The sequence below is a fragment of the Pyrus communis genome, chromosome 1 (genome assembly GCF_963583255.1).
Source record: "Pyrus communis chromosome 1, drPyrComm1.1, whole genome shotgun sequence".
Classification (NCBI taxonomy): domain Eukaryota; kingdom Viridiplantae; phylum Streptophyta; class Magnoliopsida; order Rosales; family Rosaceae; genus Pyrus; species Pyrus communis.
The window spans coordinates 12,844,598-12,859,531 of record NC_084803.1 but is presented as its reverse complement, the minus strand read 5'-3'; the positions used below and the strand labels follow the sequence as shown (position 1 = coordinate 12,859,531).

Below are 14,934 nucleotides of genomic sequence, written 5' to 3'. Positions count from 1 at the left end.
GTGTAGTGCATGAAAATCACACGCACTGTATGGTGGATCCTAAGCATAAAAAAATCTGGCATGTAAATCGATGTTTGATAACGTTATAAAAGCACATAGGGACAATCCATTTGGTTGTATTTTTGACACAAAACAAAGTTTTGGTGAGTCCACAAAGGACACAGACAAAGATATTTAAAAACCAACTCAGGGGTCTTTTCCTTGTAACATTTCCAGGCAAGCATTTGAGCAAAGCGGCATGGTGCTGCTGGAGAAGGTATCAATGTATGAAAAGTTGGCAGCAGCAGGAGACAGGTCATTTGGGCTCTCTCTCTCTCTCTCTCTCTCTCTCTCTATATATATATATATATATATATAATCTCTTAGGAAGATGGGCAGGTCTGGTTTGGTCCACCAGGACTAGGACCGGTGCAGTGATGATTTTCTGCCAAAAGCAAACCATAAATTATGGAAATTTTACACTAACTAATTCTTAATGATGAATTAGGACCCTCTAGAACCCTCTGCATAATGATCAATTAGGTGAAACGTATGATGAAGATGTACGTTCATATAAAATATTTCATGCAACTTTTCTCTCGTCAGTCAATGATTTATAGCAGAAATGGCATTGTGATATCAAATCTTATCAGTGGCGATTCATGAACAGTATCTGGGGTAAGATGTAATAAGCTTTCAAACATTGACTTTGAAGAGGAATGATTAATTCCAGCTAGAACAGATGCCTAAGTTTGCCTTACCTCGGCCCTTGCGAAGTATTTTGCCCAATATACCTTGCTTCCCATAACAACAACGTGGTGCCAAGCCAGGGCTCATCCGTTCGCGAGGGGCCAATGGGGACCCATCCATTCACGTGGCATCTCTTGGCCTACGTGGAGCCAAGTTGGGGCTCACCTGTTCACCCGGGATCACGCGGGGTCAAAGAGGACCTACTCATTCATGTGGATGTACGGGTCCGTCCCCTGACTCTGATACCATGTTAAATTTCAGGTAGATGGGTCGAGGGCCCACTCCAACAACACCGATACTGTCCCCACTTAACCACCTGCTCAATCTGCTCAATCTCTTCAATTTCAACAACATTTCACAAAGTTCACTCACTTCACCCAAATATCCCTCCTCGATGTCTCTGACCCCACCGTTGATAAAATCCACCCATCAAGAAATTTAGGCAAGAACTCGAGACCAAGATACGTATCTGCACCAAGTAAATTTTTTTGAATCCGCCACTGAATCTTATCGTATGTACGTAAATTTTGTTTTATTTTTTCCCCATATTGAACCCCTAACGTTTGGGCTAGGAACCCTTTGACTCAGTGGCCCAGATACCCACATTCAGACGGTAACCTTTGGGTCAGTGCCCAACCTCATAGGCCCTTAACCCACACATGCACGTAGTCGGCCCAATTAACAACCCAATTGCAAGCTGTTCGCGCGTGCGAAGAGTACCAAAAAACGTGCACGAAAGCGACAGTCTTAGAGAAGCTTCTGGTTTCTGGGTCGTCGTTCCCGTATGAGCAAACCTCTTCTTCCCTTTCCTTCAATTCGAAGTTACTTGGTCGAATCGAGCAAGTAGGAATTAGAGGAGAGATCTCAATTGGGTAACCGTTCAAATTATTTTCTTCAATTCTGGGTCAACCATGTCTTCTCCTGCCGAGTAATACCAATACCGTCTTCTTTCTTCTTTCTATTTCGTTCTCAGATTCATAGATTATTATTCTTGGGATATATACGTATATATATGTATATTTTTCAGCCAATATACTTGAATTAATGTATTGGATTTTGATTTTGGTGCTGTTACATTGTACTAGCCGGCTTCGGGTTGCATTTTATGGTGTTTTTGTTTAGCTATGATTTAGCAGCAATTTTATACCCTAGACTTGAATTCAACTGTGTTTATGTACAATCTGATAAACCCAGATTTTTGTTGAGAAAGTTGATAAACCCAATTCTTAAATGGGAGTCCTTGAGATGCTAGTGTTGGTTATATTAAATTTGTTAGCGTGTTTGCACCGGTTTCATGGCCCTGAAGACTTTGAGTTGCTACCCGAAGAAATCGGGTTTTTGTGATTGTGGATTGGCCAGATGAGCTAAGTTAGGCATTGTTATGGGTGTATAACTTCCGGATGAAGTTAGTATAGCAAAAGGCGGTTTAGTCGTTTGATGACAATATAGCGTATGATTGATATATTGTGTATGATTTTATCTGATATGAATGGCTCTACTCCGGTTTGCAATGATGGGTTATCATAATCGAGCTAGCTTCAGCATCTGTTATTGTTTTCCCTCAAAACAGTAAAACTAGGGTATAGGAAAAAGAACCCAACTTCAGATTTTCTTTTTCTTGGCAGCATGTTGAAGCAAAAGTCATATATCACCTTAGCCGTATATTGTTCTTTGGATGAGTTGAATTAGGCATTGCTATGGTTGTGTAACTTCCGGATGAAATTAGCATATCAACAGGCGGTTTAGTCATTTGATAACAATATAGTGTATGATTGTGTATGATTTTTTCTTCATATGAATGGCTCCGCTCCTGTCCACGATGATTGATTACGATCATCCAGCTATCTTATGCATCTTATTGTTTTCCTGAAGATACAGTTGCTCCAATCACGAGTTAGAACCATATATTGTTTGCTTCTTTCAGATGGTATCAGTCACTCCCACCCATAAGCAAGGCTTATGGTACCCTCTGTGTAATTGCAACTACAGCCTGTCAATTGGGGTTTTATGATTGGAAAAGTATTGCATTAGTACATAAACTAGTATTCTCACATTTCCAGGTATGTATCCCATCAGATAATTTAAGATTTGTGCATAGTTGTTAAGATATCAATTGGATTTTGAACTTCACCATTCTTTGTAGGTTTGGAGGTTGTTTACAAACTTCTTTTTCCTTGGAAACTTCTCCGTCAACTTTGGAATCCGCATTCTGATGATGTAAGTTATAGTTCTATAGGATACCTGGTCAGATGAATTGAAAATAGATCTTTGTCACAGTCTATACTCTTGTATCTTTTTTTGGGCCTTTGCAACAAAGTGGTACCTCTCCTTTTAGAAGGCATACAATTTTCCCTGTTATGCAGCATAGGAGATAGATTCATTCTTCTTTTAAGTATTGGATCAATGGATTCAATAAGGGAACTTAATTAATCATGCAGTAATACGAAAATATTAATGATTTTACAGAGCAAGATATGGGGTTCAACTTGAAAAGGGACCATTTGATCGACGAACAGCAGATTTCTTGTGGATGATGGTATTTGGAGCCACGACATTGTTGGTGCGTGAGTTATCTTCATCATATTTTTGCAATTTAATCTTTTTCTTCTGAATGAAAAGGTCAAGTGTGTTTTTCTGTGGTGTCTAGGCTAACTTACAATCTCATAAGCTGTCTAGAATTTAAAGTGGAATTGATTTTTTGAACTCAAAAGGCTGATTTTACTTGGTTTTTACTGTTCATCCTGTATGCTTTTCATCTTCCTGTTCAGTGTCAATCTATTACTGCAACCTTTCGTATGATAGGGAAATCTACCATTGAAAGTTTGAAACTTAAGGAAGTTGCTGCACATGTGATTGTGTCTCATATAGTGTAGCTTGATAGGATCTTATTGTCATTGAATTGTACGCCAATCCTATATCCTGTTTTCACCTTTCACTCTTGTCGTGAATTTTAGGTTTTATCTGCTATCCCTATTTTCTATTCTCCTTTCTTGGGGATATCTCTTGTGTTCATGCTTGTTTATGTCTGGAGTAGAGAATTTCCAAATGCCAACGTCAACATATATGGTCTCGTGCAACTTAAGGTATGCACATTGGTATATATACAAAGTTTCTCTTGGGTGCATCTATTTTGTAACTTCTATTTTGTAATTTATCTGCATCTACGTATTCATAATGTCTGGTGCATGCAATTTCTGTATATTGTGATTGCAGGCGTTTTATCTACCTTGGGCAATGCTTGCTTTGGACGTCATCTTTGGTTCCCCAATTATGCCAGATCTGCTGGGAATCATTGCCGGACATCTGTTTTACTTCTTGACTGTGTTGCATCCATTGGCAGGTGGAAAGAACATATTACAGACTCCAAGATGGGTGTATCCTTACTTTTATTCATTTACTTTTTTCAATTGCAAAGTAAATTCATGCAAAAGCGAAGCTATCATATCATCATTTATTCTCTTTCACGTATTATCTGTTTGTACTTTAGTTTCTTCCGTGCTTGTCTATTGCATTCTACTTGTAGCTCATTGCAGTCAAGTTTTTAGTTTTGTAGTCAGATATCCACATTAGCATATGTAGCTCATCCGCGGTCTATCATAATCATCCACGTTTGGCAGTGTTAGTTGTCATTCTCTTTTCAGGGTCATTGCCATGCTTTAGTGGTAATGTTTCAAAACTAATGGCAGTCTACCACATAGTAATTGATTTCTCACTTTCGTCAACTAATCATACTCACTTGAAGGTAGTTTGCACATAAAGATTTCCTTGACTGTTACTGCACAGACGTAAAATAGTTGCAAGATGGAGGATAGGAGCTCCTCCACCAACTAGCCGAACCCAAGAACCTGCCCCAGCTGCTGCTGGTGTGGCGTTCAGAGGGAGGTCTTATCGACTTAGCGAATGATTGCGACCTGTAAAGGGACTGAGATTTTTCAGATCATTTAAACTTTCTCACTTTTTTGTGGAGGCCGAAACTAACAAGCAGAAAGGAAGCAATTTGGTCATAAAGGCCCTAACTGTTGCAATTGTAGTAAAAATTCCCCATTGAGGATACATTTTCATAGTTTGTTGAACTTGTGAAGCGAAATGAAGAATATTTCAAACAAACTACAGATTGTTTGAGTTGCTACGAATGCTAATGATGCAGACAAAACTTTACACCAATTTAATTCATTCTCGGTGCACCATATGTTTGAATTTAAATACGAGGCCTCAAAGTTTTGATATCAATTGATCCAACAGATGATACATGATAATCTCGTTATCAACCTTTATTAGAAATTCTTGGCGCAAAATATTCGTTCTTCAATAAAGAACAAACATGATGATGTCGAAAATGCATCAATAGCGTGTTTACGTATTTCATTGGCAACAATAACATTTACGTGTTATCTATGTCATATTGACGGATTTAAAAACATACATCTATTTCAAAGTCGAACTACAACATTAAACAATTTTTGGTTCTTGGTTGTACAATTTTCTGGGATAGTTTGGAGATTTGAGACAGAGGGAATAAAGCATTTCTGTTGGCAATTTCAGGCAGGGTAATTGATGGATGGATTTGAGAGGGAAGACTTGGGATAAATAGCAATATTTCTCCAACAGAAACAGAGGAAAAATGGTCAAATAAGTACAAAGACCAAGGATAAAGCGACACGTGGCAGCATGAAATATGAAGGATAGAGAGAGAATGGAGGTGAGCCATCAGATGAGATCCATGTTTCTCTCTTTCAAAGCTCTCCCCTCCCCCCACATTTCTCTCTCCTCCCTCTGTTTATAATTTGCTTTCTCAAAACTAACCACAATATTAATAACTCCACCAAACAAACAAATCACTTCTTCCTTCAGAAAAATTCTCACAGCTTTCTGTACACCAACAAACAAGAATACAACAAGCATAACACAAGGCAGACTCTTGCACTACAACATCAGAGGTAATCGAAAATGTCGTGGCAGACCTACGTGGACGACCACTTGATGTGCGATATTGACGGCCAGGGACAGCATCTCACCGCCGCTGCCATCGTCGGTCTTGATGGCAGTGTTTGGGCCAAGAGCTCTTCCTTCCCTCAGGTCCAACCCTACCTCTCCACCTTTCACTATTTGCGTGCTTTCCTTTGTGCTTTCTTTTTGGACTTGTGTTGCCATATAATATTTGGTTACATCGTCACACTGTGAATAGAGACCATCTTGAAGCTTGCATAGTCATGATCGACAATCCACATTCACAATCTGACAACATAGTATATTGTCATCATTTTCGTTGTGTGTTGTTTGGTGTTCAATATAGTTGCATTATATGCTTTACTTCATCTGATCCATACATTCAAAATATCATAAGATATTGATTTCTTATTGCCACATAATATATGGTTATATTGTCATTATGTGGAGCGAGACACATTCTTAAGCATATTTTGTCATGATCAATAGTACGTGCTCACAGTTTGACGACGTAATATACTTATATGGCCGTCTTTATTGTATGCTGGTTGGTGTTCAATGTAGCTGATTGCATGCAGCATTGTTAATCTGTGGTTGATCTCTTTCATACAGAAATGCATGTGCTTGTGGATTTAATTAGGGTTCATTATATATCATTCTTCACATGCAGTTTAAGCCAGAGGAGATGACTGGTATCAACAAGGATTTCGAGGAACCGGGCCACCTTGCTCCAACTGGCTTGCACCTTGGAGGCACAAAGTACATGGTAATCCAGGGAGAGCCTGGCGCTGTCATTCGTGGAAAGAAGGTACGAGCCTCCCATATTGTCGATAATGTATCAATAACATATCAATACATTTTGTTAACTATAATGATGTCAACACATCATCGATTTCATATCAACAATTTGTTCTTTTGTCCGTTCCATAGTCGGACTACACATACTTATTGCACAACTTTTAGACTAATATCTCCTTTGTAATTGGTTTTTTTAGGGCTCTGGGGGAATCACCATAAAGAAAACTGGGCAAGCTCTAGTATTTGGAATCTATGAAGAACCAGTGACTCCAGGGCAGTGCAACATGGTTGTTGAGAGGTTGGGCGATTACCTTGTTGATCAGGGCCTGTAGGCTAAATAATATTCTACCATGTTCATGATCTCCTAGCATTCAATTTTGGATCTTATTTTTCTTTTTGTTTTGGGGTTTTGGTTCCCAGTTTGCATCTCCTTCATCCAAAACCCTAAAAACTGGTGGTGAAGTTGTTGCAGACAAACCATGTGACAAGGACTAAAAGCAGTTTGGTGTTTGAAATTGTTTGAATATTGCATAAGCTCTATATTTTCATGATATATTTTTGTATCCTTTTATTCCCTCCGTATTTCCCTTAATCTCTTGGAGTTTTTCTTAAAGAATCTTTATCTGGCAAAAGCTTGCCAGCACGTATTTGAAGCGCTGGTTGTGAATTTATGATTTGGTTTTTTATTTTTCTCACAAAAGTTATGAGATGTGCTCGCGACATGTTTGGTACAATAATGAATCAAACAACTAGTTGCATTGCATATAAAGAAGAACGTGTCGACGAGATGAGGGAAACTTATTTACAACATAAACATCATTTTAATAGTATTTTTAAGTTAGTAACATGCATCAATCATGTTAACTTTTTGATATAACAATACGTCATAGACTTAATATATTGCATATGTGACATCCCGATTGCATAAAACAATACTTAGTCATTGATGCACTTGCATGTAACATTGCTAGTTGGCAACCAATGGTCTTCAAAGCCTAAATACTCCCATTTTGGCGTTTGATTAATGGTTTTGCTGGCAAGGGAATATTTATCATCATTTTTTATTTTAATGGTGGGAAAATCCACCATCATGGTTTGCCATGCTTTCCTCAGAAATAAGAAGACCTCAGATATTGCAAGTTGCCGCGTGTCCTTACACATCATAGGGAATATCTCCTAATTAAAAAAGAAAGAATTCTCCTTTGGGAAAGTGACGGGACAGAAAATCTAAGTTAACTGTTAGGGTTAAGAAAAAGATGAACAAATCAAAAGTATTTTTACCAGAAAGAAACAAACAAGAGTAAGGACTGGTTTAGTATTGCTGTGTTTTGAAAAAAAGTTTCTTCTGCTGTGTTGTGAGAATAAGCAGCTGTGAAATAAAGCAGCAGAGTGTTTGGTAAACTTTTTTGTAAAAGTGCTTTTGAAAAAAAAAAGCAGTATTAGAGTGTTTGGTAAACTTTTATGTAAAATAGATGTGAAAAAAAGCCGGTTTTTCAAAGCTCGGTTTTGCAGCTTCTTGTTTTTAGCTTTTTTTTCACCCAAAACTGTGAAAAAAAGCTAAAGCTGAGTGTTTACCAAATACAAAAACAGCTCCCAGCTTTTTTTTATAGCAGTTTTTTTCAGAATCACCTTAGTACCAAATCAGGTCTAAGACTAGGATAGAGAGAGATTCTCCTAAGCGTGGCCTTTTTTCATAATTTATTTTATCCTTTTGTAGCTTTAAGCTTTGTCGTTGGGAAAGAACAAAGATCATGGTTTTTATATTATAGGAGCAAATAGGTGTAAAATTTGAAGCATTTCTTAAAAAAATAAAAATTGAAAATTGAATAGATTTGGAGCAAAAATAGCAAAGAAGATGTTGAAAAATATTACATCGACATATAATAATAAAAAAATGACGTATTCTTTTACTTCAATCAAATTACCAAAGCTAAAGTGTAAAAGAAGGCTGGACTTTAGACGTCAAAATTGACGCCAAATAAATTTTTTGTTTTTACCAAAGGCACTCAACGTGCCTTACATTAAATGATAGTATATTCAAATGTTTTTGTTGCTTTTAAACCAGTAAATACACAACTTTTATTATTTTTGTTTGAAAAAAAAAAAACATAAATGAAGCGATAAATTTTAACATATTGGGTGAAAAAAAAAATGTTGACAAGATGTCAAATAACCAAGTTAACCATCAAATTGAATTTTGATATTTTAAATTTAACGTCTTATTTGAAGATGCTTTAAGATAACCTAAAGTAGTTTAATGTTCTAAATTTCATACTCTTATGCCGATGGGATGAATTTGTTTGGCATATTTCCTATGTGCTATTTTTGCATTTGCAAAAGAAATATAAGCAAAATGCACACAAGAGGGTGGATGTGTTACATCAATTTCTTGCATTTATTCATGCATGTGGGGTTGATATGAAACGGACATGACATCTAACTTACCAAAAAATGCACATTATCATAAAAAGATACTAATTATCATGGGATAGCTCAGTGGTTGAGAATAAATTTTAGACCTATACTCAACACGACACATCCTTCGTTTGATTCATGACGCTAGTGAATCACACGATGATGGTTAAGGTGCGAGTCTTCCTGACCTTCGAAATGATGGACTGCCATAACAAAATTATCAGCGGGTCCATTTAAAAAAAAAAAATCATATGAAAGATACGAGACATTGTCACGTGAGTATATTGTTCGAACTCTATAATTAATTAACATTTGAGCATCGTCTCACGTTGCATTAATTTTGTATCTTCCATCCCACATTAGAGAACTCTCATATTCTTAAATTCTAAGAAATATAGAACTTTTGAAGTTACAATTATATTACAAATGAGATAATTTTCACAAGATCAAAGATAAAAGAAGTAATATAGTCCTTAATAATCACACAAATTTCAACTATATGCTTACAAGTTATATTGAATACATAATATCTCCTAAATTTGTTTTTTAAGGGGGGAAATCATTTAATACATCCTTAATATTTTTTTATAAGAAAAAAAGGTAAAAATATTCAGAATTTAAAGAGATTCACCCTTCGGACAAAAAATAAATTAAAATTTAGAAAAAGAAAAAGTATGTAAAAACTGCGTGCGCAGCCTGGGAGTATAGAAGACTGAGGGTTGAAACGAGAGCTGAATTTCCTCCGCTGCACCCCAAAACCTCCGATTCAGCAGCAAATCCCACCAGACACACGAAAACCTACGAGAAACCTCAAAAAACAGCAACATGTCTTGGCAAACGTACGTCGATGACCATCTGATGTGCGAAATCGAAGGCAACCACCTCTCCGCCGCAGCCATCATCGGCCACGACGGCAGCGTCTGGGCCCAGAGCGCCACCTTCCCTCAGGTACCCATCATTTTTTTCACTCTCTTCCTATAAAACACCTCAAAATTTCAATTTTTATAATCCCATCTTGCTTAAAGCTTAGATTTTTGGTGGGCAAGTCAAAGTTTGATCCGGTAAACAAATCGATTTGTGCGATCTTTGATCTGGGTTTTTATCTAACCACATCGTTGGATGCCGTAATTTGATAAAGATTAGTGCTTGATTATTGATTGGTTAGTGTTTTGGTTGTTATTGTTTGGGACAATTAGCTGAAGCCTGAGGAGGTGACTGGCATTATGAATGACTTCAATGAACCGGGTTCACTTGCTCCGACCGGGCTGTATCTTGGAGGGACCAAATACATGGTGATCCAGGGTGAACCAGGAGTTGTGATTCGAGGAAAGAAGGTAATATTTGTCGCTTAATTTGATCCATTCGTTTCCAATACTTACAAACCACATGCATGATTCATGCCTATGTATTTTGGTTTTGGGAAATACGCACAAATTGAACTGGTTACATAACATGTATGGAGATGGGTATATAACACGGTTTAGTGATTCGTTATTGGATGTTACTGTTGCTCCATTTCTATTTTTATTGAAAGTTTATAGTAATAGTTCGTGTTTCCCTTCGTTTTTTGTTTTCATGGTTCTTGATCTGGGTTTGTGTCACTTTAATCGCAGGGCCCTGGTGGTGTCACTGTGAAGAAGAGCACTATGGCTTTGCTGATCGGGATTTATGATGAGCCGATGACTGCGGGCCAATGCAACATGGTTGTCGAGAGGCTTGGGGATTATCTCATTGAGCAGGGTCTCTAGTTACGTTGGTATGTTGTTTGTTCTTTTACTTGAGAGAAACTTACCGACAGGCCAATCAAGATCTTCCATTGCAAAATATAAAATATATTCAGATGCAGTGCTTGTTTGGATGTGCATTTTTGCTCACCGCCTTTAAGCAGCGGTGAACATGTTCATCACATTAATCACCAATGGATGAGTTTGATTTACTCTATTTGCCACATAAATCTCAAAATTTAAACTCATCCAATGACACTTAATATGGTGGTAATGCTCACAACTTAAGAGTGGTAATAGACCATGGTGCATCCTAGTTTGGGCAAGTTATTATGCTTTTGGTTAGGTAAATCTTCTTGATTTCTATAGAAGTTTTCATCTACTCATCCTGACTGGCTGCCGGAAATGTTTTGCTGCAGTGAGAAGAAAAACTACCTGTATTGCTAGCGTTGGAACCTCTTGCAGAAATGATATTTGGTGCTTGAGAAATGATGATTATGGTCTTGTGTTATTGTCTTTGTACTTCTTTGATGATTTGTATTGTATGATTTTCAACCGAGGTACTTGTCCAATGGATTTCAGTAATGGATGTTGCAAATTGATTTGCATGATTTATAGAAAATTTATTTTTATCATGGTTTTTCTCTGGTTTTCAGTAAATGGTTCTCTTTTTACAAGAGATATGATCCCGGCATAACACCGTTGGATTCAGAATCTGCGTGTATGAAAGTCCAAATTTCATAGCATGGTTTCTTGGAGATTTCTTAGAATTGTTTCTTGGTGACGATTCTGGTAAAATTTGGTTTGAAGATACTTGTTTCCGGTGTAGTCTCCGGCTTCAGTTGAGGTGGTGGTGGTGGCATAAGTTACAGGCAGGGTTAGTGTGTCGAGGCAATACCGAAGTGTATGCATGAAACTTTGGTATTGCCTTGACACACTGCAGATGTATATCGTAGCTACGTCGACTCGTCCTCTCCAACTGAGGTGTGAAGTTCAAACATAAGATGCAACATCTTTAGTTCAAACTTAAGCCTCTGCAAAAATATGTAATTCATGTCATCCCATCTTCAGAAGACAAACGCTATCATACAAAACTTAGGGAGCAGTTTGATGTTCAGCAATTACAATTCTTTCCCTTGAAAACGGGGCAACAACTTTCAAAAACCAACACCGCTCCCTGCATTACACTAATCACCGGAATACAAGAATCGCCAATCGCCATTATCTGCTCTCCGCGGAAAGGAATGACATCAAAGTCACCAGAAGGCAACTAAAAATCCATGCTTGAACTCCGTTCCTCGTGGAAGAGGAGGTAGAAGATATTGCAGTCGTATTACTTGATACGGTTTTGTTGCTCCTGTGCGAAAGTTGCAAAAGAAGAAAAGATCGGTAAATATGGAGTGCAAAATTGACAAACAGAATTCGTAGGGTTTTTGTTTATATAAAACTTACCCAGTAGTCATATAGACGCAGTTGTCATAGCCTGCACAAGCGGAGGAAGATTAGTTAGTTTTCAGCGAGACACGTTAAAGAAATCCGGCTTAAAAGCAGGGTTTGGATCCGTGAATACGTACTTGGGTTCTTATCGACCTTGATCCCTGTACCTCCGAAACTGCAAGCAATATCAGTAGCCCCATTTTGCTGGTAATAAGTGTTGAATGCAAACGATGCGTGAGCCACTGTATTATCTGGCTCGAAACAAGGCTGGCTAGGCTGAATAGCTCTACAGTCCACATTCCCAGGACCACAAGCCCAATCCAAGGCATTCTGCAAGTCGAGTTCAGAAGCCTTACTCGAAGCAATGCACCATGTTGTCGTTGTTGTTCCATTTGAACTGGTAACATTAGTCTCTGAAGTCATATCCACGGAACCTTTTCCTGTGAAATCCAGGTTGTAGACGCTAGTCTGGTCCGGGTAAAATAGCCCCCAGTTCCTCTCAGATTCCAACCCTGGCTTCCTATTTTCGTTGAACAAGGAGAAGATGTACACATCCAGCCTCTCTCCAGGCTTTGCGGGAGTACCAGTATCGTTGATGACATGGCGAATCAAATTGGTATTGTAAGTTTGGGCATTATCAGGAGTTGCAGCTGTCTCTTTAGGCGATCCTTTCGAAGGCCAGCCCGTCTCAGTGACCATGACTTTGATTGTTTTGAAATTCAGGGCCATCAGCGCGTAATATATAGCGTCAATCTGAGCATCGAGCATGTTAGTGTATAGCAAACCAGTGTTCGGATCAATAACTTCTGACGATGCCTCAAATAGAGCGTAATCCAAAGTGCCATTGCTTGGAGAATCTCTGTAAGCATAGTATGGATAAATATCAACCATGAAGGGCGACTGGTTTTCGGCAAGGAATTCCAACAGCGGTTTCAGGAAAGACGCATGGCTGCTATTAAAAGCCCCTGCTGAGGGAGGGAATGATCGGGACAGAACACCGAGGGAATGTGTGCTCGATAATTTGATCTTCTTAGACAGACCAACTTTTTTTAAGGCTGTGAGGACATTTCTCATGGCCGGCACTACTTGGGCAGAGAAATTACTGGAGCTCTCAGTAACTTCAGCTCCAACCGTTATGTATGTGATCTTCGTTGCTGGGTAGTAAGGAAGGATGCTGTTCTTGAGCCAGGTGTCTGCATTGGATTGGAACTGTGAAAACGCCAATAAATCCGAGTTCGGAACCCCAATCATAAGTTCAACGCCAGTGTTTGCAAAGGCCTTGAGGACTTGTATGTTGGAGTCGTAAATCCTAACATATTTAATGTTATGAAGCTGGACAAGCTGCGCCGCTTTGTCAGGCGTAGGAAGATCATCAGCATTTCTTCCATAGCAGATTCCAATAGTACTTCCCCAGCAAACATCTGCCACGAAGATCAACAAGATTCAAACAAATGAACATTCATTCAACTTCGGAAATGTCCGGCAACACAAATATACAAACACCAACTGAAAGATTGTATGACCGTCAACGGATAGTGGTCTAGCAGCCAATGTCTACCATTAAACCCGAAACCGTATTCCCAAGTCCCTCAACTAATTCCTAGTGACAGTTAGACAATGTCAACATGCATTTTACGGAATAATCGCTTCCTCTCAGGAACAATTGCTTCATCAGCAATGAACCCTTTCAATTGCTCAAATTTCAAATTTGAATATTTTCCAATTGACCATACCACATTATATACTTGTTCGTATCAGATCGTTTTGTAAATGACCAAAACAAGATAGGGGCCTCAAAACCCCAACAACTTGAATAAAGGATAAAAACAGAGCAAATATAAAAGAAAATCATTAGTTTAAGCTCCTACATTCTTAGAATTTCACACTCTGTTGAAAAACGAGGGCGAAAAACGAGAAAAAAGATCGCTAAATGGCCAATATTTCCTTTTTGTTTGTGCATAATGTATGTGAATTTTCTCTTAAAGCACTTTGTGAAACCAAAGATCCAATGGCTAAGAAGCCAAATAAGAAAAACCACTTGTTGAACAAAGAAATCCCAGCTGAAAGCAGTTCAAACACCATCATCAATGCCCACCAAAAGAGAAAGAAAGCAAAAAACGACAGAGATAAATAAGAAGAACCGAGAAAGAAAGACGAACCCAAAAGTATAGGCAGCAGTGAAGTTGCAAAGAGAAGCCGGAAGAACCCTCTTCCCATTTGCTCTTTTTCTTTCTTTTCTCAAACAGCTTCTGCTTTTCTCCTTCCTCTCTGAGCTCCAAGCAATCTCTTCAACGTTCTTGTTCCTTCTTGTGAATGGCAACGGCACCTTGGTCCTTTTCCACTTTCCCAAAAGCCTCTTCTCTATCCGTGTGGTTTCTCAGAGCTCGATGGTGAAAGCACTTAAGAATCAACTTATGGTAAGCTAGTAAGCACTTTTGCTTCTACGTATGTATAGGTAGGGACTTTCTTGAGTTACTACACATATTTTAACTGCTAAATTTTTATTTAAAAATATAAAAATAAAAATTTTAATCCGGAATACCTCGGAATTTTCTTTATTATTAGACCAAATCTAACTTTAGGCTAAATGCTATTTTTTAGGTTTTATTCTTCACTCAAACTCAACTCAACTCATGTTAAATGTATGGGTTAAAAGCTAAAAGCCAAACAAAGCTAAATTTCCCTTAGGATTTAGCCCAGAAAATGGTGTGGACATCACCAGCGGGACTCCATTCACATAGGCATGTCTCATGGAATTTATTGAATCCAACAGCTGAGATCGAATATAATCAAATCTAACAGCAAAAAAAAGATCTAACAACCCGAATTTAAATTCAACAGCTAAAATAATTAAAAAAATTATTAAACTCAAAATTCATCCAAA

General features: G+C 38.1%; 4 protein-coding genes across 4 annotated transcripts; 3 read left to right on the top strand and 1 right to left on the bottom strand.

Moving 5' to 3' along the window:
* The first annotated feature begins 1,489 nt into the window (after positions 1-1,489).
* Positions 1,490-4,902, top strand: LOC137707790 (derlin-1-like). The gene is made up of 7 exons (XM_068446715.1): positions 1,490-1,657; positions 2,654-2,789; positions 2,873-2,946; positions 3,196-3,289; positions 3,684-3,812; positions 3,943-4,103; positions 4,513-4,902. The coding sequence occupies exons 1-7, from the start codon at positions 1,641-1,643 to the stop codon at positions 4,631-4,633; spliced, it is 732 nt and encodes a 243-aa protein (XP_068302816.1). The 5' UTR covers positions 1,490-1,640; the 3' UTR covers positions 4,634-4,902.
* Positions 4,903-5,559: 657 nt separating this feature from the next.
* LOC137717118 (profilin-2) lies at positions 5,560-7,044 on the top strand. The gene is made up of 3 exons (XM_068456425.1): positions 5,560-5,805; positions 6,347-6,484; positions 6,672-7,044. The coding sequence occupies exons 1-3, from the start codon at positions 5,677-5,679 to the stop codon at positions 6,804-6,806; spliced, it is 402 nt and encodes a 133-aa protein (XP_068312526.1). The 5' UTR covers positions 5,560-5,676; the 3' UTR covers positions 6,807-7,044.
* Positions 7,045-9,582: 2,538 nt separating this feature from the next.
* LOC137732722 (profilin-2-like) lies at positions 9,583-11,248 on the top strand. Its single transcript, XM_068472009.1, has 4 exons — positions 9,583-9,837; positions 10,086-10,223; positions 10,503-10,645; positions 11,033-11,248. Exons 1-3 carry the CDS (start codon positions 9,715-9,717, stop codon positions 10,635-10,637), a joined length of 396 nt encoding a protein of 131 aa, XP_068328110.1. The 5' UTR covers positions 9,583-9,714; the 3' UTR covers positions 10,638-10,645; positions 11,033-11,248.
* A 483-nt stretch (positions 11,249-11,731) lies between these two features.
* Positions 11,732-14,411, bottom strand: LOC137732714 (glucan endo-1,3-beta-glucosidase 13-like). Its single transcript, XM_068472003.1, has 4 exons — positions 14,210-14,411; positions 12,188-13,471; positions 12,066-12,096; positions 11,732-11,970 (listed from the first exon to the last, which is right to left on the bottom strand). The coding sequence occupies exons 1-4, from the start codon at positions 14,265-14,267 to the stop codon at positions 11,835-11,837; spliced, it is 1,509 nt and encodes a 502-aa protein (XP_068328104.1). The 5' UTR covers positions 14,268-14,411; the 3' UTR covers positions 11,732-11,834.
* Between the last annotated feature and the right edge of the window lie 523 nt (positions 14,412-14,934).

Excerpts from the sequence above, each read along its gene's own strand:
- LOC137707790 (XM_068446715.1), top strand. Across the intron at positions 2,947-3,195 it reads GGAATCCGCATTCTGATGAT|AGCAAGATATGGGGTTCAAC; the intron begins GTAAGTTATAGT and ends ATGATTTTACAG. Across the intron at positions 3,813-3,942 it reads ATGGTCTCGTGCAACTTAAG|GCGTTTTATCTACCTTGGGC; the intron begins GTATGCACATTG and ends TTGTGATTGCAG.
- LOC137717118 (XM_068456425.1), top strand. The coding sequence starts at position 5,677 with ATGTCGTGGCAGACCTACGTGGACGACCACTTGATGTGCGATATTGAC. Across the intron at positions 5,806-6,346 it reads AGAGCTCTTCCTTCCCTCAG|TTTAAGCCAGAGGAGATGAC; the intron begins GTCCAACCCTAC and ends CTTCACATGCAG. Across the intron at positions 6,485-6,671 it reads CTGTCATTCGTGGAAAGAAG|GGCTCTGGGGGAATCACCAT; the intron begins GTACGAGCCTCC and ends TGGTTTTTTTAG.
- LOC137732722 (XM_068472009.1), top strand. The coding sequence starts at position 9,715 with ATGTCTTGGCAAACGTACGTCGATGACCATCTGATGTGCGAAATCGAA. Across the intron at positions 9,838-10,085 it reads AGAGCGCCACCTTCCCTCAG|CTGAAGCCTGAGGAGGTGAC; the intron begins GTACCCATCATT and ends TGGGACAATTAG. Across the intron at positions 10,224-10,502 it reads TTGTGATTCGAGGAAAGAAG|GGCCCTGGTGGTGTCACTGT; the intron begins GTAATATTTGTC and ends CTTTAATCGCAG.
- LOC137732714 (XM_068472003.1), bottom strand. The coding sequence starts at position 14,267 with ATGGGAAGAGGGTTCTTCCGGCTTCTCTTTGCAACTTCACTGCTGCCT. Across the intron at positions 13,472-14,209 it reads ACTGCTGCCTATACTTTTGG|ATGTTTGCTGGGGAAGTACT; the intron begins GTTCGTCTTTCT and ends TCTTCGTGGCAG. Across the intron at positions 11,971-12,065 it reads TGCGTCTATATGACTACTGG|GAGCAACAAAACCGTATCAA; the intron begins GTAAGTTTTATA and ends ACTTTCGCACAG.